General features: G+C 41.3%; 1 protein-coding gene across 2 annotated transcripts in view; it reads left to right on the top strand.

The window, feature by feature from the left end:
- LIMCH1 (LIM and calponin homology domains 1) overlaps positions 1-24418 on the top strand; it is a 180426-nt gene that overhangs the window by 141286 nt on the left and 14722 nt on the right. For both annotated transcript variants that reach the window (XM_027891281.1, XM_027891282.1), the window contains 9 exons: positions 791-945; positions 1132-1531; positions 4777-4998; positions 14436-14529; positions 17484-17656; positions 18327-18432; positions 20685-20713; positions 21742-21825; positions 23421-23513. In XM_027891281.1, coding sequence (XP_027747082.1) covers positions 791-945; positions 1132-1531; positions 4777-4998; positions 14436-14529; positions 17484-17656; positions 18327-18432; positions 20685-20713; positions 21742-21825; positions 23421-23513 — 1356 coding nt within the window. The remainder of the gene's footprint in view (positions 1-790; positions 946-1131; positions 1532-4776; positions 4999-14435; positions 14530-17483; positions 17657-18326; positions 18433-20684; positions 20714-21741; positions 21826-23420; positions 23514-24418) is intronic.

Here is a 24418-nt window from a genome sequence, read left to right as displayed (position 1 = left end):
AATCAGTCGATCTGCTGCACAATTTCAGGCAGGCAGATTCCAAAAAGCGTAAGATTGTTTCTTCAACAAGGACCTCTCTCTATAGCTGGATACAAACCATAGGCTTTTTGTGCTGTCAAGTCTCACACCAGGCAGGTGTGAGTCACCTGAGTCCCTAACCTGTCCTGCTCACTTCTGGATCCAAAATATTGCAGAGTGCCCATGAGGAAGGATTTAAATTTGGATGCTGCACTCGATTTTTCTATCAAAAAACCTCATCATGGGTCAACCATGCTTGCATGTAGTTGACTGTTACCATGGACAAAATATGGAACTATCAACTCTCTAAGGCAGACTGTTAGTGCCATTGTAGCTCATGGTGAAACAACATCCATTCTTCCAAAGACCCCTGACTCCCATATATCTGATTATTAAAATTCTTCGTCAAGCATGATTTTTCTAATTAATGTTCTTGAGGTATTGGCTTTTGTCCCTAGAGTGGCACAAGTGAAAATGAGTGCCCTGACTTGTCATTTTAGGCCAGATTTCCTGCCAAAAATAAAGTAAATCAGCAAAGCTATGAAATCCTTACTGCATCCTGCTATCAGGAGAAAAATCAGTCATGCAACATTTTCATTTTATGGTATAGTCTCCTTTTCTGATTAAAATAAACATTGGTGCCTGCGGGTGGTAGGAGCCTGGTCCACAGAAAGACCAAGCATTGCAAAGTGGCTGGTTGGGTTCATTGTTGTCTGGGACCAGTTTTTAGCTATTTGCAGCTCTGCATTCAGGTGCCTGCCTTCTCTCACAGGACCTGGCTCGGTGGAAGAGTCGTCGAAGGAGCGCTTCACAGGATTTGATAAAAAAGGAAGCTGAGAGAAAGAAAATGGAAAGATTATTGTCTGGAGATGGAACGAATGAGCGCAGAAAAAGCATCAAAACCTACCGAGAAATTGTGGAAGAGAAGTATGTTGTTTTATTGAGGTGTAGTGGTATGTCTCAAAATGCCATGTGCTCCATAGGTAACTGTGGGCAGCTATACCTGCAGGCCTGAGGGAGGGAGGGAAGGATGTTGTTGGAGCAGAGGAAATTGGTGTGATTTTCAGTATTTATTTCAATGCAATGATCTCTCTTGTGTTGTCTCCCTTGCAGAGAGAGAAGAGAGCGGGAGCTTCATGAGGCATACAAGAACGCAAAGACACAGGAGGAGGCTGAGAGCATCCTCCAGCAGTACATTGAAAGATTCACTATCAGTGAAGCTGTCCTTGAGCGTTTGCAGATGCCAAAAATCCTGGAAAGAAGCCATTCAGTGGAGCCAAATTCCCCACTGAAAGACCCAAATCCTCTGAGATATTTAAGGCAACAGTCACTTCCTGCTCCAAAATTCACTGCCACCATTGAAGCAACCATTGTTCCCACCACTGAACTAGAGCCCAGTGGTTCGGCAGGACGCACATCTCCCACCAAAAGCACCACCAAGGCTGTGCCTATGCTGACACCCAAGCCTTACTCACAACCCAAAAATACACAGGAAGTTTTAAAGAATTTTAAGGTAGGATACATCACACTCCCCCAAGTCCATCAGGAGGCAGAGATCCTAATTAAATCATCTGAACATATGAATGTTTAGTATAATTAAATAGAAAATAGTTGCAGCACTCCGATATTACAAAACTCAGCTTTGTGATCTGTGCTGCCAGGTTCAGTGATCTCTTCTTGGTTACCAGTCTGCTTGGAAACTTGACCTGTTTAGACTGCACTGGTCATGTTTCCTCAGACTTAATTGGGTTGGGGAAAGGGGGACTTCAAGAAAAAAGCAAACCATTTTCTCAGAGTTTGTAAGAGAGCATGTGGTCATGTTTTCTGTTTCTAAACAATATGTAAGGGGCAGGGAGTGTGGAGGCACTGACTTTTGAAGCAAGATCTGAACTGACTTTTGCATCTCCGATCTGATTTTTGCCATACTCGTACAAGTGTGTCCCTTTCAGCCAAGTCTTGGGAACGCTGAAGTGTGCCTGTATTCAGTGCAAAGTGTCCCTACTCCTGTATAGTCAAGAGCCAGCTTCCCAAAGATACTCTGTCTTAAACGTGCTTCTCACCAGGGATGAATGGGGAGAGCTGCTTCATTGATGTAAAGAGAGGATTTAGGTTTTCCATATAGGTTTAGGGAAACAGATTGATACTAGGGCAGCAAAGTAACTGGAGGCTGATGGTGAGAGAAGGGGAGTGGCTGCACTGGATTGCAAGAACTGTGCCAAAATTATGGGAATAAAAGAAGTGAGAACTTGAATGAAAGCAGGGCTTCTGGGAATGAGGAGCCAGCTATGAGATTTGTGGGATAAGAGGATAGGAGAAGAAACTGAAGCCAGGATATGGAATGTGAGGAGCATATCTTTGGACTGGGCAGTTGTGGAGAATTGGCTTAAGATACTGAACCAGTGATGGAGAAAGCAAAGGTCTAGGATGTGTTAGAACAGACAATAAGTCATGTTTGAAAAGATCTGCTGTTCACAGTGCCTGTACCAAAATTGGAGTTTACCCAAGTCTCATTGGGTAGTCATGTTATGAGCAGCATATTTGGATGGGTGCTCCCTGTAGAATTTGGGTTCCCTTGTGTCTGCCATTGCTGATACTTTGATAGTGGTATTCAGGGGTCCCTGAAGCCCAGTAGCATTGCTACCATGTGTATTCAAGTTGTTTACTTTTTAAAAAATAAGCTTTTAAAAAATCAGCTTTTTATACATAGCAAAAAAAATGTGATGTATAATTTATTGAAGTCTGTCTCTCCTCTTGTGGAAACCACACCCCACCACCACCATGTTTCCTAGTTGAAATGTGAAACTGGTAATTCCTGTTTCTCCTGTACCTCAGTTGGTATGCCCCTGGAGTTTACCTTTTAGACATCAGTAAATCTTGGATCTTTGGGTTTTTTTCTGATCCTTGACACTTTTTTCTTCAGAATACCAAGATACGTTTGTGTATCACTGTCATGTTATTGCATATATAATTCACATAAGTGGGGAGAAACTAATCCATTGATGCTTCTACCCCCCACCAGCCACCACTAAAAATCTGTCTGGATCTTGTTCACATGATGTGGAAGAATGTGATTTGTCTCAGTAGGAATTTCTCCCTAGCACATATAACTGCAGCATTATTTTCCCTTGAAACACCAGTCTGTCAATGATTCTTGGCTCTGGTGACAATGTGTTGACTTCCTCCAGATCAGAGGGAAAGAAGTATGTTTGTTTAACTCTGCAGCCAGGGCATCTGTCCTGATCATTCACCATTTGGTTTTCCTCCTTAATATAAATAAAGAAATGTCTTAGTCTAAACAGAGACACTGAAATGGATGGTGTGGCCTGCCAGTGTTTTCCTGGCTTTTTTATTTCTGTGATCTTTCATAACCTGCCTTTCTAGCAGATAATCCAACACACAGTTCCAGAAGACTTGGGGCTCAGTGTCTGCTCACTCTTCTGTTTGGAAATAAACCCACAGAGAGGTACTGTGTTAAGTGAATAAGTGAGGAAAGGAAGGGAACCTTTTCATCTGAAAAACAGTCAGAAGGGGTAAAACAGCTTGTGGGGCTGATTTCACAAGGTGCTACTGCCTTCACCTCCCCACACATCAACATGGAGATGGCCCCTTAATTATGCTCATAGAGAACAAGCCTCTGGATGCACAAGTATAAGAAGTCAATGAGAGGAGCGTGCCCTCAACTTGGTACTAATGGTCTATACCCAACTGGAGTGTCACTCTTGAGGTATCCAAGCTGTTTACTCAATAAGTAGGTAAGGATCGCTGTGCACAGAGTAACAAAGCCCTCCTCGCAAGCCTATAAACATCTGTGCTGTAGCTAGGCAGGAACAATATGGTGGTACTGATACTTGGTCCTCTCCTGGACTCTCTCCACCTGGGTCCTCTTATGGTGAATGGCCAGTGAGTTCTTTTAGCAAGACTTTTTTCCTGTATACTTCTATAAACAGCCATCCAAACTGAAGGAAGTCTTTACGTGCCACCTCCATTCAGGAATCATGAAGTATTAAAGTTCGAGAAGAAACTGTATTAGTGCAGAGGAAAAAGCCAAAGCATATGTTGTATTTTCTTCCTTTCTTAAGGGTTCCTTAGTGAGAATATATGGCCACCAAGGAGCTAGCTTGACCCTGAGAAAAAAGGTAGTTAAACTCTCTGTGCTCTCCTTTTCAAGAAGGTTGCCTAAAGTCAATTTATTTTATCACCTCATGGAGAGGATGGAATGCCCAGTTTTATTTGTTAGTGCTTTGATTCCCTATTGTGCACAATAAAGAAACAAGTGGATGCATTTTGCTGCTCCTGACCCTTCACATTTCACATGACAGTGCTTCAGAAAGCACGGTCTACTAATACTGTGGTGAGGTCACTGGGGTACAGAAGCAGTTCATCAGCATAACCTGCTTGCATGAAACAATGGAAAACCGAGCAGTTTTATCTAAATTTAACATAAAACTTTTGATTTTTGAAAAAAATCCTTTGATCTGTACACACAAAGGGTGTCTGTGTGTTTCTGGGAGAATGGAATGTGGAAAACCAGGAAATCCAGAAAAATTATTACCTTGTTCCTGTATTTTGTTTATGACCACCCTAAGGTCATAGGGTCTTCTTCTGTTTTGGCCCATTGAATGAAATGTGTGCTTAGCTCCATCCTTCACTGATAACACGGACTGTGTTAATGATTGTAATATCGTGTTGAAGTCCTAATTTCCTAAAATCCTTTGAATGCTAATTGCCTCAGCATATTTATTTAACTGTGTTCTGCAGGTAGATGGAAAAGTCAACGTGAATGGAGAAAATGTCAACGGCACAGAAGAGAAGGATAAAGAGTGTACAACAGTAATATTTACTCCTTCGCCGAGCAGATCTCTGAAATTTGATGGAGTAGCCAGAGGGGACAGACCCCCAGTAGAGTTGAAGAAGGACCCCCCAAGTGTTGAGCTCAGTTTACAGAGGCCTGCCACTCAGAGTGTGCACAAAGAGCCAACAGTAAGACCAACACGAACAAACCAGCCTTACTTTCTTTACCAGTTTTCTGTCTCATGATGTATTTAGTCACTGACTAATGATACCCGAGTGCTTATGTTTGCCTTATTTCAAGAGGGTGTGCCCAGACCAGGAAAAAAAACAAAAACCAAAATCCTTTGTAAATTAAAGGCTTCTTCCTTTTGTATGTGGGAAGAGAAATAGGAGGGTAAGCTTCAAAACACTTTTTGCAGCCAGCCAGCTTTTCTTTTTTTTTTTTTTTTTAATGTTTTGGTTTGGTTTGCGGGTTTTTTTTGGTTTTTTTTGGGGGGGGGGAATGTCATGCAGCTGATAAACATGCTTTAAATGTGCTAGGCCAGAGAGAAATTGATTTAGTGTCCCAGCCATGGTACAGGTTTATTCCACGCTTCTCCAAATGTAAGCTGATTAGATCAGCAACATAACTTGACTGTGTGAACCATTATAATGAGTCTCAGTTTTCAATTTTCAAAGAAGAGGATGTGGATCTGCTGGCAGTTTTGAACATTTGGTTTTCATTCCCTTCTCAGAAATATTAGAAAAGCGGATGAGCTATTGAAATGCTCAGAGGGGCCAACATGCTTCTTAACTGCCTTATCAGAGAAACAAATTAATTTTACCTTTTCATCTTTCTCTCCCCCTCTTCCCTAGAGAAAAAGGCAGGAGTAAAACTAGAGCATATCACAGCAGGCATCTAGATGCTACAAAACTGTAATAAAAGTAGATAGGAAAAACAAAACAAGAAATAAGAGCAGGATTGCAAATAAAACATGTAAAAGGGTTGCAAACAAGTGACAGGAGAGGGAATTCTCAACAAGTTTTTCTGTGTAACAACAAAGAGAATTGGAGATGTGTTGAGAGTTGGGAGTATGATAATTTTTTTTCTTTCATCTCAGATTTCATCCAAGCAGTGGCCAGATGGATAACAGGGAGCAGACAGGGGTCTGTCCTGGGGCGTGATTGTTCATTCATGAGAAAGGGTTTGTGTTTTACTCCTCTGCTTAATGCCAGTCTCTAGCAACGGACTACCAAACCATGGAGCCTGCAGCAATCATGGGAACTGGGGTGTGCTGTGAGCACAGACTTGATCCTGTCAAAGGGAACTGATATAGAGTCAAAAGTGAATGATTTGCAGGGAAGGCAGAGTTGGGGCTGCCCCTGTCAGAACAATTTGGCTGTGAGGGAAAATCCAGGTAAGCATTACACCTGATATGGAAAAGCGGATAATGGGAGTGTTTGTAGAATAGAGAACAACCTCAGCTTGCTGAAAATTAGAAGCACAATGACAATCAGAAAAGTAGCCAAATGATAGTGCTACTGTCTCCTTTTTTAGGATTTCCAGGCCTAATTAGAGTTATGAGGAAATTCAATAACAGAAGCCTCTGTCAGTTCTTGAGCATGCTCATATCTGTTTGATGTTACTTCCTTTCTACAGCTTTGAGGATGATAAGGCCAGTTGAACACAGATTTTTGTATGTCTGATTTCTGCTTCCAGTTCTTAGCCCTTGTGGTGATATTGGCAAAGGAGGCAGAAGAGTTTGCCTCCTCAGATTCCTTGTGACTCTTAACATTTGCAGAGTAGCTCCTGGTTTGTAGGCTTGAGTGCACTCAGTGATGAAGCCTTCAAGAGAGAATAAGTGTGCACCCAAATGGTGCTATTGACAAAGTGTCTCTGCTCTAACTACAGATTTTATATCACTAGCTTCATGATTCCATCAATAATGTGACTGGGCAGTGCACGTCATTATAGTTACTCCTGGCACTTCAGCTTCAAGCAAAGGTATGTGTGTTAAGCATATCCAGGACAGAGCAAGGAGAGCAGACTGCTTTGAGGGGGGGATCTTCCATGGGAAAAAAAGCTGGAATGCACTGAGCATGATGAGAGAAAGGAGGAGACCTGCCTGTGGCTGGAAGGGAATTTCCCAACCTAAAATAAGAATTCAGGTTTTGTTCCTTCTGGATGTTTACTTCTCTTTGCCCAGATGCTTCTTAATAATTTTCCAGGTCTCAATGCCTCAGACTAAGGCATGGGCAGTAATTTAGCTATTGGAGCATACAGTAGGGCCCCGATTTGTGGATGGAAAGGCCTTAGATGTCAAGTTACAGAGGTGAGGTATGGGACTGATGCTTGGCTTCTTCACTGTGTATGTTGAGACACAGACCAGCACTGCTGTAGACAGCTTGATATAGATGTGAGTAGTCTGGGGCCTTATCTGCAACACTCGAGTCACTTCATTCTGTCTTCTCCCTTTACCAATTCTGCTTCAGTATTTGGACAACCAACACAACGATGTCGGCCTCATCTGCAGAGCTTGAAATGCTAAACTCCTCACTGAAGGTATAATCCCTCCTAGGAAGGTTGGGAATCCAAATTAGGAAAGATAGGATCTTCGTGGGCTTGTCCCACCCCCTGTAAAACATGACCTCTTGCTGGTAGGATGCTTCATCTAGCTGTCACTGTCAGCCCTCCAGAAGGGAAAATGAGGTTTGGTTTTGTCCCTAGCAGCAGGGCTTTCAAACTACACATTCTTAGAAGGAAAAAAGCCTTCTGAAAACCTCCACTGTATCACCCCCCACAGGAAGAAAACAGGATTATAAGTTTTGTCTGATGCTTAACCCTTCTGAATTTTTAGAAAAGAAGGAGAAGAGAACAGAAAAAGGCATAGAAAAGCAGCTGAGATGAAGAAGAGCTGCCTGGAGTGGAAGAAATTACTGAAGTTCTTTTATCTTGAGAAAACTTCTACAAATGAAGCATGTTTTCAAAGCCATTTCAAAACTTGCTTTCACTACATTTATTTGTATACTTTATTGATATAATTCTTTTTAGCTGTGTCCTTCCCAGGCTGTGAATAAGATTCACAGGCAATAGTTCCTCTGTTAAGAGATGCTGATTCAGGGTTTGATTTTTCCCCTCTAGTTGCTCATAGATTTGGTTTAGTTTTGTGTTTTATTAATTCATTTTCTACCCCAAGTTTATTTAATGAAATATATATTCCTCTTCATATATACCTTACCTTTGACCCTCCTTATTCCCGTCCTTCCCTTCTGATTCCCTTCATGTTCTTTATGTGTCACTTCCTCCTCCTCCATCCCTCTTAGGGCTGCTCCTCTGGTGTTTCAGTTCATTTGTCAAATGAACTAGTTCCTGTCTCCTCTCCACCTGGCAGGCTTCCCTTTGAAGCTCTGTAGTCCTACTTTAAATCTGTCTGGCTGCCCTCAGGCGTTGTCTGCAATGGGAGAAGATGCTGTGCAACTGTATTTCAACAGCTTTTTCGGCCTGAAGTTCAGTCAAGTTGCACCACTGAAAACACTAACACTGTTGAGGTTTTTGAGGAGCTAGGGAAGTGCAGGAATCATTTCCTATGGGAGAGACCTCAGTGTCACTTATCTTTTTTGACAAAAGAAGAACCCCATCTATATGCAAATCAAATAATGTTTGGCAATCAGAGACTGATTGGGAAATATGTATGCATCCTGCCTATGCATCTACTATGAAATGAGATGCAAAAAACTGCAGGAGGTGGGCAGGGCAGTAAAGAAAAATAGTATCAGGAAACTATACTTGTATCTGTAGTGTATAGGTAGAGTATTAGGTATAGGTAGTGTATTGGGAATTTTACAAGAGACTTACCTTTACTTAAAGTAGCTTATGAAATTTTGCCAGTGATTTAAGGCTAGAAAGGATAAAGTTGGCCTACATACAGGATGAGAATATTCCACTGGTGTTCATGGAGCGATGTGATGCTAAGAGGGGTGGTAGGTAAAGCACACCTCTCTTAATGCAGTTTTTAAAACTGGGGCCAAGGCTCAAAGACTGATCAGTCAGTGGCAATACCAGCAATAACATGGAATCATCTCCTCATCCTGGTCTTGCCTGTCAGCCATTTAGGTTGTGTTTTCTTTCCAGTATACAGAACAGTAATGCACATTACAAACACTGAGAAGTTCTGTCCTCTAGCTCTTTGAATCAGAAGTTGGCAAAGTAAATGTTTTGTTGTAAAACAATGTTTGTGCAGATTTTAGTGTAGGGAGATTAATTTGTCACTAAGTAACATCGCTTTATTTTATCCAATCTTAAAAAATGAGCATTTAGAAATTATTCACTTGTTAGAGCTCTAATTATAACTTTGATCAACCAAAAAATAATAAACGTAGGCAGCAACTTAAATAAAGATCAGGGTGAGGTGGTGATGGTGAGGAGATAGCTTTCTTTTAATTTTTCCCTAGCTAGCTTAAACTTGTCCATTTCTACTCACTGCATGCTTGGCACAAAATAAACTTTTTTTCTGTATCCACGTAACACTCTCCTTCATCTTCAAAAATCCACTGATTGAACCGAGATTAAAGTACAAGCTTTCTTGTGGTTGAGGATTGTTGGCCGAGCTACAAGAGAGCAGGGCTGAAATCCTGATTTGTACAGATCCGGTAAGACAAGTCTTTGTTCTTTGATTTGTTACAAGAAACACTCGTAGAGTAAGTGTGCCTGTTCCAGATTGACAGCTTTACCTTGAACCACACATGAAAAGGTGTATGGAGGGCTGGACTACCTGAAGGGAAAAAAGCTTAGGATGAGAAGAGAGAGCAGCAAACTTCAAAGCAGATAGAAGGAAACTCTGCTCAGTGCTTGGTTATGAATAGAACATGCCTGTCTCCTGTCTGCCAGACAGCCATGCACTTTTCAATGTCTGTGAGTGACAGGAGCTTATTTTACATCCCAGTTGAGCAGTAATAACTGTAATGACTATCAGGAATACTTCACACAATTTCTTGCAACATTTTCAAGGCTTCTCTGTCAGTTACTGATTACCCTGATCTTTGGTTGTAATAGCTGGCCTGAGTATAGCATTATATAGCTGGCAGATGGCTTAACCTGTCAGAGCAGTGTTCTGGCTGTAGTAATATACTGGCATAGGATGCAAGAAACTTAGTTGTCGCAGGCCAAAGTCATGCCACCACTACTACTCACAACAACTGAAAACACTAATTTTGATGAAGAAATCATCGTATGAAAATTGTAAAGTCGATGATACGTGCAGAATTCGAACCACAGAAGTTCAAAAGATGTGTCAGGCAATTTTTACATGTGGCTATTGATACCACAACCAATTTCATTCCTGAATGATTTTACAGAATTTAAATTGTAGTTCTAACCTGCTTCTTCTTGATATCTCTGCATTCTCACTCTTTCCAGACAACTTACTTTGTCATGTTTTCATAGAAAGTACAGTAACAATATTTCACGTGTTTTTGTGTGCAAGCAATGTTAACCGAGCTATGTTTCGATTTAATTTGCAATAAGGGCTAATAAAGTTCTACTGTAACTTCCTTTGGAGTTTGTATTCTTGTAGAAGTTGTGATATTATATGTGTTAGGTGTTCTGATTACTGTATTTTTAGGGTTTCGTAAGGGTGTATGATTCTGCCACAACAGTAGGCAATATGGCTATTTCTGACTTGTATGATCTTCATTAAAGAAATACTTGGACTGATATCCTAGTTTATGTGATAAAAATCCTATCTGTCACAGACTGAACTAATTTATTTTCATGCCTAATATGTGTTTGGTAACACTATATGTGCAGTTGTGCTTGTGTCTGTTAAATGGATACCTTGTTTAGCTGAACCCAGGTGTTGCTTTGTCCTCTCTTACTGATGTGCTCATAACCACAACTGCAACTGTGATATTTAATTTTCCATCATTGACTAAGCCTTCTAAATTGTAAATGGCAAAGCTACCAGGAAACTCCTGGGTAGCTAGATGCACAGGGTACTGAAAACACTGATCCAAGTAGACAGCAATCTCCGGTTTTCAGGAGTTAATATAGGACAGAGTCCTCACACCAGCCTGGGTCAGTGGGCAGAGATAATCGCAGCCCCTACACACCAAGGTTTTTCCTACTTCCCTTGAAGGCTTCATTGCCTGTGGTGGTGGACAAGCAGGTGTTGTATGACCTTCCCTCAGAGGCATCTGCGACAGAGCCAAGGTGTGGAATGGCCCTGCCACCCTGCGGAGTGAGACCTCTGCCCACGCAAACACATATGGCTGCGGCAGAGAGGTGCTGAGAGTCCATGTGAGTCCTTCATCCCAAAGCATGAGAGCTGCTCTCTATTACCTCAGAAACATCACTCACCAAGTTATCCAGTTTTTCAGTGTCAACATCAAAATATGATCCCCTTAGGTATAATAAAATGCTTGTATGCCTTTTTATCATGTTCAGTGATATCATCATTTAATTACAAAATATTTATGAAATGTGAAGGGTGATAATCTGTGGTAGTAAAGATATTTTATCAACTGTAATAGCACAAGAATTTTTTTAAGTGTATCATATACCTGTGGATAAAATACTAGATAACATTACTTTAACTTGGTATTATAAATAGAATTAGATTTAGTGGAAATGAGAGAGTTCCCCAGTGAAGTTGACTTAATTGTTTTATAAATTACTTACTAATCAGTTTTATATTTTTAGCTGTATGTGACTAGCATTTAATTGCTTACCAGAGGGAGGAGAAAGAGTCAAGTCTCGTGAGCAGGAACAGAACTTCTGCAGCATGCCATTGTAAAAATCAATTTTCCTGCAGCAAGTAGTAGCTCTTTCTTTTTTCTATAAATAACATTTATGTCTATACTTGGTTCAACCTCCTGAGTATAGGTTGTGGGTAGATTTAGTTAGTACACTTTTGCAGGATAGCTACATGACAGCACCACGTTTAGGTTCCTGAGGTGACTCTAGGCCCAGAGGTGATAAAAGTGCATCACGTCTGTGCATCATGCATGTCATCTCAGCATTCACTGAGCATCTTAACCCTGCTGAGAGGCCAGTGTGGCTGTGCTCTTTCCCCAGCTCCAGCTGACATCAGCAGTTGCCCTTCCTGGGTGTATGTAACACTTTAATACTTTGTCTATTGGCCTGTGGTTATTACTACGTATGGCTTTAAAGCCTCCAAGGTTGAAATTAAAGTTGAATTTCTTTATTTATTTCAATTTTTCAATTTGAAAAGTTGCTTTTTGAGGATGGAGGGTTAATTCCATTGTTTTACCAAAAATAATAACCATCTAAACATTGTTAATTGAGATTTGCAACAGTTTCTTTGGAAGGGCATATGGTTTGGAGCCTCTTGTTTTTCCAGGTGAAATCTACCTTGTTAAGGGCAAATCCTGAGATCTAATAGCCATTTGTTTAGGTTTAATAAAGTTTTGTAGGTTTTAGAATGATATGTAATAATTCAGGTTGTAGGTCTCTAGCTGAGTCTACTGCGCAAAGCAGGATCAGGCATGAGATCAGAACAGGCTGCTAAGGGCTTGATCATTTGAGTCTTGAAAACCTCTGAGGACGGAGTTGGGGTGACCTATTCTGGCCAGCCTGTTACACTTGCCTGGCTGTCCTCATGCAGAAAAAAGATACTTGTTTCTGCATTGAGCAAGGTTGGGAAGAATTTCCAGTAGTTTCTCCATTGGCTGCTGTTGTATCTGGAGCCAGAGGCTGAGGCTGAAGGAGAAATTTTGTTTAGTTGCAGTAGTGTTCTGCTGGGGCTTTTAGTGTAAAGCTCTCAGTGAAACACAGGCTGGTGTCAAGATGGACTGGGGGAAGGCAAGGTGGGTTATAAGAGAAAAGAGCAGCTAGGTGGCAAGAGGCAAACCTCTGGGGCACAAGACTTGCAGTCATTGGAGCATTTCTCTGGGGCCTGTATTTTAACCTGTGCCTCGTCTCCAGTGGCTGTCCCTCTTTGGAGTGTGAGCAACATGGAGGGAGAGGTCTGTGCTTTGTTTGCTCTTGGTGTAGATGCATTCACAGATGGACATGGTGGAGAGGAGGTCCTGAAACTTCCATGTTACCTTTTTGGAGACTGTGTTTCTCAATCTGCCTCGTCCAGTTTGAGAACTGCTTTTAGACAGGTGGGGGATGTGTCTCCGTGTCTTGCCTGTGGCAGAGGGTGAGGGTGGGCAGAGGTGAGGGTATGTTGGAAAACACCAGGCAATGGGGAGGTTGGCAGGCTGCCAGCTCCAGCAAGTGCTGGAAGAGACATGCTGCTGCTTCTAGAGACTCATGGCTGTGTTGTGGTGCCTGTCCTGCTGAGAGGTGGCAACACAGCCCTTGGCAGCTGCAGGCTCCTTCTGTTTCCCAGCACTGCTGAATTCCTGCTGGGCTTGACCAGGTTGCTGGCCCTGGCCCCGGCCCCACACCAGTCCACACCATTTCTTTGCAGGGTGTCATCCCAGACGTGTTCTCTGCCCCTCTTCAGAGCATGTCTCCCTCCAGAGAGGAGAGGCAGGGATTTGTAAGCTCTGCCAGCAGCAAAATTCCCTGGAGCTTTGTGGTGCATCTCCAGGTGTTGCCATCCTGTTGGCACTGCCAGTAGATATTCTCAGTGACTGAGCTGTGGGACCTCAGGTCTGCTTTTCATGGGGCATATTTGGATAAAGGGCCACAGGCTCATGTGGGCCTGCAGGGGTTGGAAACATGATCGGTGCAGAGGGTTAAAGTCTGATTCCTGCCTGCAGAAAAGAGAAAATGTCATCAGATTTCCTCCTTTGCATCTGTCAATAAGATGAAGTGGTAGAAAGAGGACAGGAAAGAGAGTCTACAACGGACTACTTCTGAAATATGTTACTTTTTATTTCTAAAAGTAGTCTGCTTTTTTATTTTCCTCTGTTGAATGTGCCATTTTCTAGGTCTTCTCAGTTTTAGAAGTACTGGGAAGTGGCTGATTGATTTGCTGCATATTTTTCTTTCTTTGCCTGCTGGAAAAAATGGTTGTGTGGTGGAAGCTGCTGAATAGATCAGCTGAAGTGTTACCCTTGTTTTGACAGTGTGCTTTTAACTCTGCAACAGCCCTGCCCTGGGTCAGGAAGCTTGCTTTTCAAAGGCGTTTGGATTATTGGCTTGATATGGTCTCACCATATTTTTTCAGTCCTCTCTTAGTAGTGTTTCAAGTATTTCATTACCTTTAATACCAGCTCTGGCTTTTCCCTTCAGATAACAGATTGTTTAGACAACCGTGAAATAGAGGAAGTATTTAATTACTTTGCCACTTTACAAACCCTAGTATGTGCTATGTATTCACTAATACATACATTTTTGTGTTACTGTGGAAGGGGAAACTAGGGGTGAAATGTATGCTTATCTCCAGCTAGCACAATCCAAGATACACTACAATTTTAAAAGCTTGTAGGAGCTATTCCAAACCAACCACATTAATGGCTGATGATGAGCGATTTGAAAAAGAGATTAAAGCCCAGTGATTCAACACCCGACCGGCACATACTGCTCTGAAACGTACTCCCCAGTGCCCTGCTGAGCTCCAAACCAATCCAGTTAGAACCCACTACAAAGGAGCAGCAAGCATTGCCTTGAGGAATTAGCACATGCTTTTATTTCCACTGCGCTTACTCTGTCTGTGCTGTGTTCCTCTCTCCAGGCCTCCCCAGTGGAAGCGGATGGAGCTGCCAGCCCACAGCCCGATCCCAGCCGCAACGGTGCAACCCCTGCTTGCTCAGTGTGCCCGTCCCCAGGTGGGTGTGCTGCAGATGTCAGGAATCTCGACATAAAATGAAATTGCATGCAGCCAGAGCAGTCATTCACTCCAGTAACCTCCCAAGGGACGTGGTAGAGTCCCCGTGGCAGGAGCTTTTTCAGGTGCAGCTGGACAGGGTGCTAGACAATCTCTAGGCTCCCTTTCCCTTGAAAGGTGAGAGTAGATTGTCTGTTAAGGCCCCTTCCAGCCTGAGCTGTTCTGTCATTCTGTGGTTGAAATGGCACACCTGACTGCACAACTCGGGGTGTGCACAACTCGGGGTGCAAGTTGCCCACTTTGCTGTTTGTGCCAGTGAAAAGCCAATGCCACAGTGCGCTGTAACTAGAAAGCAACAAGGGTAGAAGCTATCAGTCAGTAATAGCTTCTGTTTAACACTTCCCTCACCCCTCCCAAGACATTAAGAAATGGAGCAAAAGAGTAAGAAGGGGCACTTTAGTCATCATAGGGGCTTTAAATGAACAGTACTGTGCAAACTCACAGTTTTCTGCTTTAAAGCCTTTATGCATGATTCCTAATCTGGGGAAAGGAATTTTCTGGTAGAATTTTAATCTGTTTTCCTCAAAAATGTGTTTCTGAAACATTTTCTTTGAATAGGCACTTTATCTGCTGTCTGCTACCGTACTAAGTTCATGGTCTTTTTTTTTTTTTTTTTTTTTTTTTTTTTTTTTTTTTTTTTTTTTTTTTTTTTTTTTTTTTTTTTTTTTTGGTTCATTTTTTAAAATAGGTCTATCAAAGTTCAGCTTGGCATGGGAAGTAAAAAGTACTATATCAAGTATTTAATTAATATATATTTAAATGAGATCTTGGGCTGTAATTTGTATGTAAGCATAATGCTCCTGTTTATTGAGGATAAATGTGACTTAAACAATTGAGCTTTGCCCTTGAACATTGATGAAGTACCATTCTCCAAAGATTAACAAGGGCTCATTCCCCTGTTAACAAGGACTCATTAGCTGACTTAATTACTTCAGCTAGTAGATGCCAAAGTACATAGGGTAACAATCTTGAATTGCACTTGGAAGGTAGTGTAGAAAGTGCAGTCTTGTGATGAACCAAAGAGATTCTCCTCTCAAGAGTCAACAGTGATAAGCTGGTGTTGTCTACAAATCATAAAGCTACTTTGTCTCCAGCTCCACAGATGTGAGAAATGCCAAACATTAAGCATTGACAGCAAAGTTTAATACTGGCTGGAAAGGAAAATTGAAATAGAATTGCAAAAATTGAAATGGTAAAGTAACAAGAGGTTTTTATTATGTCTGTTTTGGAGAGATAGATGTGGTCCAAACTGTGTGAACTTCTTCTAGAGTAAGCAACATCCTCCGCTGTTCAGTACAAGCTTGATAATTCCATGCTGTGCTGGTTTAAAAATAAACAGGCAGGAGAAACAAACCCAACTCGAGAGAGATTATAAATCAGAGTTACAATTTACTAAAAATAAATTACAACAGATGTAGTGGTACAGAGAAAAAACTGGTTTTAACCCACAAAAACAGATGTATAACCCACCCCCCTGGGACAAGAACAGCAGAGCGTTCGTTGGCCCCTGTGCTGAGCACCCTGTGGCCCCCCTGGGTCCAAAGTAAAAGGAAACGAAACCTGTTGGTCCAGGTGGTGGTGGCAGTTCTGTTGAGGTAATGATCGCAGTGTTGTCGAGAGTGTTAGTGGCAGTCCTGTTGGAGTTCTGGTCCTCCTCTCGATCCCATGAGTGGTACCAGAAGTCCCAAAACCCTAAGGTTATATAAGCTCAAATTCAGGTGGGAATGTCCAGTACCTCCCACATGGCAGGAAGTTTCACAATGGGTGATTTAACTCTGTGAGCCATGGGATATTTTTGGAGTCTTCGATTGTCTAGGTGTTGCAGCTGCCTATTATGGCAGTCCAGTGTGACCCATTAGCAGAGACGATGCCTCAGTCTGGGTGTGAAGGTGCTAATTTCTCCCTGCAGGGAAATTATCACAGCTGAGTTATTAGGGGTTCTGTGGCCCCTATGCCTCTAATGGTGTGGAAACTAGTCCAATGCAGGGTGCATCTGCCTGGCAGCAGGAGCAGCTCTTGTCTCTGCTTATGTGCAGGTTCTGGGTGGAGCCTTAGGGTTTATCACTTTCTTAGCTGACTTTCCTAGCCTGTCAAAAGTACACTCAGAAGCTGCCTCTGCTGCTGTGGTTGATAAGGGGGCAGGAACTGAAACTTATGCTTTAGGAGGTTGGAGAGATATCTGGGTGCTTATGCAGTCCTGGTATGCTGGCAACTGCTCTGCTTCCAATGGTGGTATCAGCTGTTTAGGTGTCACAGCCCTCTGCAGTAGACTTATGTGCTCATGGTCCCTTCTCCCATAACCCAGCATCAGCTTGCGTTTTTTTAAGAATTGAATGACAACAAGGTTATTTCAGTCTAAAACTTCCTGTTAGCACAGTTGTTTGCTGTCCGATGCTTAACTGATGTGATTTAGTGGAAATAGGCAAGTTAAAATATCCTCTAGTGCTGACAGTGAGATCATATTCAATGTGGTACAGCTACTTGTCCATGTAGCGTCTCAGGATAGCATCTCATCAAACAACTTCAGTAAAGAGATCTTAGCTCAGAAGGTACATTGTAGGCTACAGCTCATCTCAGCCAAAGAGAGGTGTCTGAAATAGTTTGTGTGACTCCTTTCCCAAGGACTACTTCTCTTTTTATTGACCATGAAGGGTGTTCCATGATGCCTAAATGTAAGCACCTACATTTTGACAGATGAGTTTCACTCTTAAAACCTTGTCTTCTGTGAGAGGTTAATTTTGCCTGTATTGAAGAAAGAAGATTGTTTATTCAAAACAGGCTGTAAATGGGCTCACAGTATATCCAGTAAGAAATTGGACTGTAAGAAATAGGCCTACATTTTATTTCAAAAAGTGTCTTAACCTTGCAATATTATCTCTTATATGTATGAATTAGGTTCAGATCAGAAGCAATTCAAGTCAACTGCAGCTTGTGCCAGCCCTGTTGTGAAGAGATTAGAATTTCTTCCCAGTCCTATCCCTTCAGAGGAAGCTGCTTCAAGCAACAAAGATGTGAAAAAAGCTGAAATGGAACAGCACAAGGAAGCAGAGCTCCCTCCTACACCAGAGGTATGTATGGGTAAGACAGGGAGTACAAAACAAAACAAAAAAGGGGAAGGATCTCGCATGGAAATGCTTATTGTGCACATTGGTATTTTTCTCCACTTAATGTCACTTGTAGAGTTCATTCAAAACAATCTGCCAAGGAATGACCCTGGAGGATGGTTTCTGTTGCCACATCCTGTGGTCACCAGAGTTCCCCCTCAAAAGGAACTCCACAGTGTCTGCTTGTAGCATTGGAACCTGTAAAACTGGAAACTGGCTGGACCAGAAATGAGAACTAAACCTACAAACCCCAGTCCCACTCCCTGTTAGGGGGACAGTGTATCCAGAAGGTGTAAGACAGTGGAGCTTACCCTCTTGAAGTGCTGAACAAGTGCAGGTAGTGGCAGAGGGAAGAAATGGCCATGACCGTACTGCTCTGCCAGGTAAGTTAGATGTTGGTTAGTCAGATGTTGTTAGAGGATCAGCCTTGGTGTGCAGGGCAGTGTGAATGTCAACAGCAAACAGCTACCAGTTACTTGCAGGACATCAGTATTGCAACTCCATATTGTAATTCTGGAGCTAGAGGCTTCATCTTTGATAATGTTAATTCAGAAAATAAGTAGAAAGGGTTTAAATTAACCCTTGAGCCTGTTGTTTTTTAAAAGCTGTTTTCTACTCCCAAATGTCTGAACAGGTGATGAAAGCAAAAGCCCTGGAACAAAAGGGGAGTATAGTGTTGCCGTTTTTAAAGAAACTGCCAGAAACCAGCCAAGTTACTCTGCATAATTCTTTTCTACAAGGTGAGCAAAAAGCATTTGAAGAACTCAGCCAGACAGTAGCTGAATATGTGCATGTGGTGTTCAGGGTGAAGTGCCTAATCAATGGCCCAGAGGATTTTGGAACTAAAAAAGTTATTTTCTAGTTGCATTGACTGATATTGGTAGTGTGGCTCCTGTGATGCAAAGGACTCTTCTGGCTGTCCCCTTTAAATACGACAGCAGAAATGTGACACGGTGGAGGGGGGGCAGGGAAAGACCTATCTGGCATTTACCTGGCCTAGCAATAAAAGCTATATTATGCCAGTAAGTATTACTTACTGCTGCTCACAGATGAAAATGGCTTACCAATTGGTTTTATCTCACCATAAAATTTTCTGGAGATCTGCATTCTGCACTCGTCTGCTCATGTGGAGCTCCTTTTCACAGGTGAACAATACAAATATCTGGGCACGTCCTTGAATTCGACTTTTTTTTTCCCCTCACCTTCATCGCAAAGTTTTGCTTGAGATTGGTAACATTTAGTAGTTTGATTTTATATTTATTTTAGAGATGTCTAGATGTAGTTATTGTGAAAGAAAGAAGAATCATCCAAAGTTTTCTTACCCCCAAGAACTTCTTAAGTTGTTATTTTATGTATAGGTAATATACTGATTAGACCAATATTTTCGAGGTTAAAACTGCTGAAGGCAAACCCTTGAGGAAAGATTGGAGAGGGACTTTTTACAAGGCAATGTAGGAGGAGGGTAGATTTAGGTTAGATATTAGGAAGAAATTCTTTACTCTGCATGTGGCAAAGCACTGGAACAGGTTGCCTAGAGAAGTTATGGATGCCCCATTCCTGGAAGTGTTCAAGGCCAGGTTGGATGGAGCTTTGAGCAACCTGTTCTAGTGGAAAATGTCCCCCTCCATGGCAGGGGGTAGTTGAAAATAGATAATCTTCAAGGTTCAGTCCGGACCAAACCACTCTGTGATTGTCTGAATAGGAATAGAATTCTCACTTGTTTTCAGTGCGGAGGTGCTACCCAAACAGACTTTGAGAACAACATCATTTTATGTCAGGCACGAGTCAGTCCAAACATCAAGTGACAGAGTGTACGTCTCTCGCCTATTTTCTGAGTGGTGCTGAAAGGCTTGGCTGCACTCTAGTGTTCACAGCACATGGAGCACTGAAAGGATCACAGAATCCTGTATCTGCAATAGGGATGAATGCAAGCACCATGCAAAACTAGAAAGGGTGGCTGCCCTTGAGTAGCATTAGTGTGTTAGAACTCTCATGTAAATTCGGGTGCCATGTTGCAAAAGTAGCATTTAAATACAGACAGTAAATACATGTGATCTTCAGGTCCTTTGTAAACTAGCAGGAGCTGACTGGGCCAGAGCGACTGTAGTCAAAATCCCTCTTGTGGCCAAGGTGGCTCAGGTCTCAGAGTCTGTCATCGCTTTTTGACCGCACTGTTTCTTGTTTTGTCTCCGTGCCGTTGCCTGCAGAGCCGCCCCGCGGGGCCGCGGTTCCGCTTAGGGTTCGCAACAACTGGCGGCGCTCACAGTTTTTCTCACAGTCAGGTAAATGCGGCGCAAGGACCAACTTCAGCCCTTCTGCTGCCTCCAGTCGTAGGTGTCTTCAGACGTGGGGCTGGGGTGAAGACTGATGATCACGGGGACTTGTTCTACCTCTCGCTTTCGTAGAAAGTATCTATTCCTGCTGCACAGTTGACAAAGAGCTGTTGGGTTGCACATTGTTGTGATGCTCTGTTCTCAGGCACCCAAAAGAAATCCCTTGCCTATAAATACCTTTTTCTTAATTTCTTTAAATCAGCCTAATTTTCAAAGACATTTGGATAGAAAATGGCAATGGTTCTCTTCGTAACTGTGGCTCTTCAGTAGTGTAGTCCCATTCTTTTAGCTTTGCTGTACTTTTTCCTTCCTTGCACTGAATCACGAAGGGAAAAGTAGATCAAGGTAGGTAACACTCAGTGTTTGAACACTGCTAACATCTGTGGCCAGAAGTAGATGGCATTAGCTGTGGTAGAATAGAACCTGGTAGTTAATATTGTGCTCCTCTATACCCAGATAAAAAGTAGTTTTGTTGGTGATGGGTGTAATCTGGTTTTCTGATTTATTTGCTTGCAATTCATTCTTGCATTTGGTTGTGGGAGCAAATAGGAAACTAACAAGAAGCTTTCTTATACAGATATGATGTAGATTTAATTGCAGGCTAAGCACATTTTGCTATGTTAGATTTAATCTTTCCTTGTTCTGTTTTTTTTTAATAGCTGAGTCTGATAGTGGTGACAAATCAAATGTGAGTACCTGTTTTGCACCATTATTTGTTTTAGAGATTTGTGTTTAGCAGAAATTAATTTTTTGTGCAAACTGTCCTGTAACATTCATAAATCAGAATGAGAATTTTTTTCTCATGGACATGTGAGAGGAAAAAGTACAACCCAGGTCAAGGCATAGTCTGAATCTGAAATTCATACATTCTCGTCTTCTCTGGAGAGAATAGTAGTTATACAGTACTCAGTATCTGGAGCCACTAAAAGATCGCAATCTTTAAATAATATGTAATTGTAAATTATTCATTCTGTTTTAAATGCATAGAAATTAAAGGACTCCACAATTCTACTGTCCTCTCAATGAAAATGAAAGAACCTAACATACCACAAATCCTACTCTGAAGTACACAGTATTTCATATTCTGTTTGTCACATAAAAATAGACATAATCTCTTCCTATCAGATTCATATTCTACTCTTAATGGAAAGGGATATGACAGCAAGTGTCTAAAATTGCCCTTGATTATAAGGATTTAAAATGTATCATAGAATAATAATAGAATCCTTAATGAAGCTTGAGGTTTTATTTCATTATGGATAAAAATCCCAAGCAAGGCTATAGGCTGTTATACTAGCAGACATCTAAAATGAGAGAATGTTTTTTACAACATAAAATTGCTTTTCATGTTGCACAGAAGATTATAGAGAAACAAAATTGGTATGTTCTTTAAATTTGAGTGCTCTCAAGGGGCTCTGTTCAGTGCTGCTTAGAGCTTTCTTTAAGATAATTTTCCTTTTTTCCCCTCCAGTTGAAGTTTCCTGAGCCTTTCTTTGCAATCCAAATTATTGTTTTTATCATTTGGATACCGGTGGGCAATCCCAAGTGTTAGTGAAGCTAAGAATATTGTCTGCTAACTGAGAGAACCACTATCTCGTTCTCAATGTCCCATTGTAACTTCATCAGAAGGGCTAGGTCAGGCAAAGTGCAGCTTTCTCTGGTGGCCTTGTAAAGTGTAGTGTCACAGTCTAATAGATTGGTTTTCTTTCATGTAAGCGTTTCAATTTTTGGTCCTGGGATCCAGAAGAAGAGCGAAAGCGCCAGGAAAGATGGCAACATGAGCAAGAACGCTTGCTTCAGGTAGGGAAGAAACTATAAGTCTTCCACTGTGTCATTCAGCTGTTGAGTTGTCCCTTTGGACCAAAGTTGGGCATTTAATGAACACTTCTCTGTGTCCTCTGTGGATGCTTGAATGAATTCTGTGGCAGATGAGTGATCAAGTGAGCATACATACATGTTGTCTGTGGTTTAGGCACTCTCATGTCTCCCTTCCCCACTTCATGGAAAGACAAAAAGTAGTCAGTCCTGCATTCCAGTGCAGAGTTAAATTAAGTGTGTTGGTCCTCAATTATGTTTAAAGTATTTTAGCATAGACTGCAAGTCACTTAATTACTTGGAGCCTCCTTGTCAAGACTGACAATTTGCTGACCCTGATGCCTAGGCAACTCTTCTTTAAAATTATGGTCTTAATAGATTTTTGTAGACTTCTGCTTTGTTCACAGATTCTCCTTGGAAAACATCAAGCTAAATCTGGACATGAAAGGACTTGGGTTGGGGGTTTTTTTGTGAGGGAGGGAAACATCCTCAAGACAACCACTAGTTTTACCTAGTGGTATGGTAAGCTCTAAAAGTACTGGGTTTGTGTCCTAGTTGGAAGAAGTGCAGTGGCCCTGAAAATTTGAATTTCCCAGTCAGTCAGCAATGTCTTTTGAAACTATGATTAGGTTTGTTCCCAAAGAAATCATATCTTTCTTCCACAAAACAGAAGAGCAAACTGTCAAAGGATGGAGGACTTGCGTGTCTCTACAGCTTTCTTGAGATTATTTTCTTTTAGCTAATATTGTTGTTTCCTCTTAAAATGCTGTAAAATTCTTATAATAATTTTTCTGGCATGTGGGGGTGTTCTCTCAATAGTACATGCATCTCTTCTGGATTAGGCAGATATTGTTTCTAATTTGAACAGAACTTGGAACTGGTGTAAAGGGAAAATGGAAGTCACCATTCTTCTCCATATTCTCCATATTCTGTTCTAGCAGACAATTTTAAACATCTCTTTGAGATAAGTTTTCATGCAGAATTGTGTGAAAATAATTTTCAAGAAATCATTCCATCAAGGAAGAAAGTAAGCTACATAGCTGATTAGAAGCTTACTTTTTTCAAACCTTTGCACACTATTCATTTATCTTTTAAACTCGCACAGATATTCATTACTCATTAAATTTTATTGGCATCTCTCTTAAATTAGTACTAGTATCTGCAAAACCTGCTTGTTTATATACTACTTTGCTGAAGTTTTTAATGTAAAATCCATGTCTCAGTGTTTTGGGGTGTGCAATACTTTTTTTGAAACTTAATCCTGTATGATAAACAAGGGATTCTTCAAATTATTGAGCATAGATTTAATTTCTGACCAAAGATTTTTAAAATTCTAACAAACTTCTGTAATGTTCCTTGTAGTTGGAAGATGTTAAATTTAAGTGCTAGAAACAAGTAGGAAGAGTGGAAAAAGAAGCTTTTTTTTGGTACCCATGGATGTTTCAAATTTTTACCTTCCTATTTCATCCTATTTCTGATAAAACCAGTCTTGACAGGTTCATTTTCACTATGGAGATAATACAGAATTTACTTCTAATACATAATTCTCTGAATTTACCTGCATTTGTATTCATGCACAGGAGAAGTATCAGAAGGAGCAGGACAAGCTGAAAGAGGAATGGGAAAAGGCCCAGAGAGAAGTTGAAGAGGAGGAGCGTCGATACTATGAGGAGGTATAAGACTCTGAGGAGGAGGTTGTTTGTTGACTTTTTTTTTGTATTTAAAAGCACCCACTTATGTAACAAAAAAACAAATCCTATCCCTAGATTAATTAATGAAAAGACTTCTCAAGGCTAACTTCTCAGGAGGATGGCATCTCTTAAACAGTGCCATAGATGGTGAGAAAAAAATACTTAAACATTTGGACAGGTATCTCCAGAACCTCTGCGTAGGTGGAGATGTCTATTTGCTGTGGAAGTCTGGGTGAGTCAGGGCAGGTGTGTCTGGGCACACTCAGACTTCCCCCCCGGGGCAGAGCCTTGTGTGCTTTGGCATATACTTGGTGCCTCGACTTGGTGGAACTTCAGATGAAATTGTTGTCTGCCTTGGGCTTGATCATGTAGATATTTTGTAACTGGCCATTTTTTTTACATTAAAAAAAAAAAAAATCCAGAGGAGGTGTTCAAAGCATGCAGTTGTAGAATATTAACAATATACAAGACAGTGGTTTTCTTCTGCTGTTCGTGAGTCACTACTGGAAGAAATTGGAAAATATTAATGTTTTCAGTTTGTCTAGTACATTATGCAAATTGATGTTTTATCATCTATGCTTGAGAAACATACTTGTGATCTGGAAAAGAAATTTTTTTTCAACTTTCAGAATAAGTTTCTCATGTACCAAGGGTAATTTCCTATTTTTATATTAAATTAATAGACTGGTGCTGTGTGAAACAGTGGTGCCATCCCAAGTGAAATAATCTTTCCAGTTTTGGAAATTCCATGTCAAAGATGGTAATGGTGAAAGGAAAGGAAGTGCAAAACCTTGAAGCAAATTAAAAATTGAGGTGTTACCATTATTCTTGGTACCACAAGTCCTTACCTAGCCATCTAAATATGGCATATAGCCAAACCTTATGCT

This window comes from Empidonax traillii, unplaced genomic scaffold (genome assembly GCF_003031625.1).
Source record: "Empidonax traillii isolate 1590-97213 ecotype Southwest subspecies unplaced genomic scaffold, ASM303162v1 scaffold315:size618497, whole genome shotgun sequence".
NCBI lineage: Eukaryota > Metazoa > Chordata > Aves > Passeriformes > Tyrannidae > Empidonax > Empidonax traillii.
Note: the sequence above shows the minus strand (reverse complement) of the source record. Positions and strands in the feature narration are given on the sequence as shown.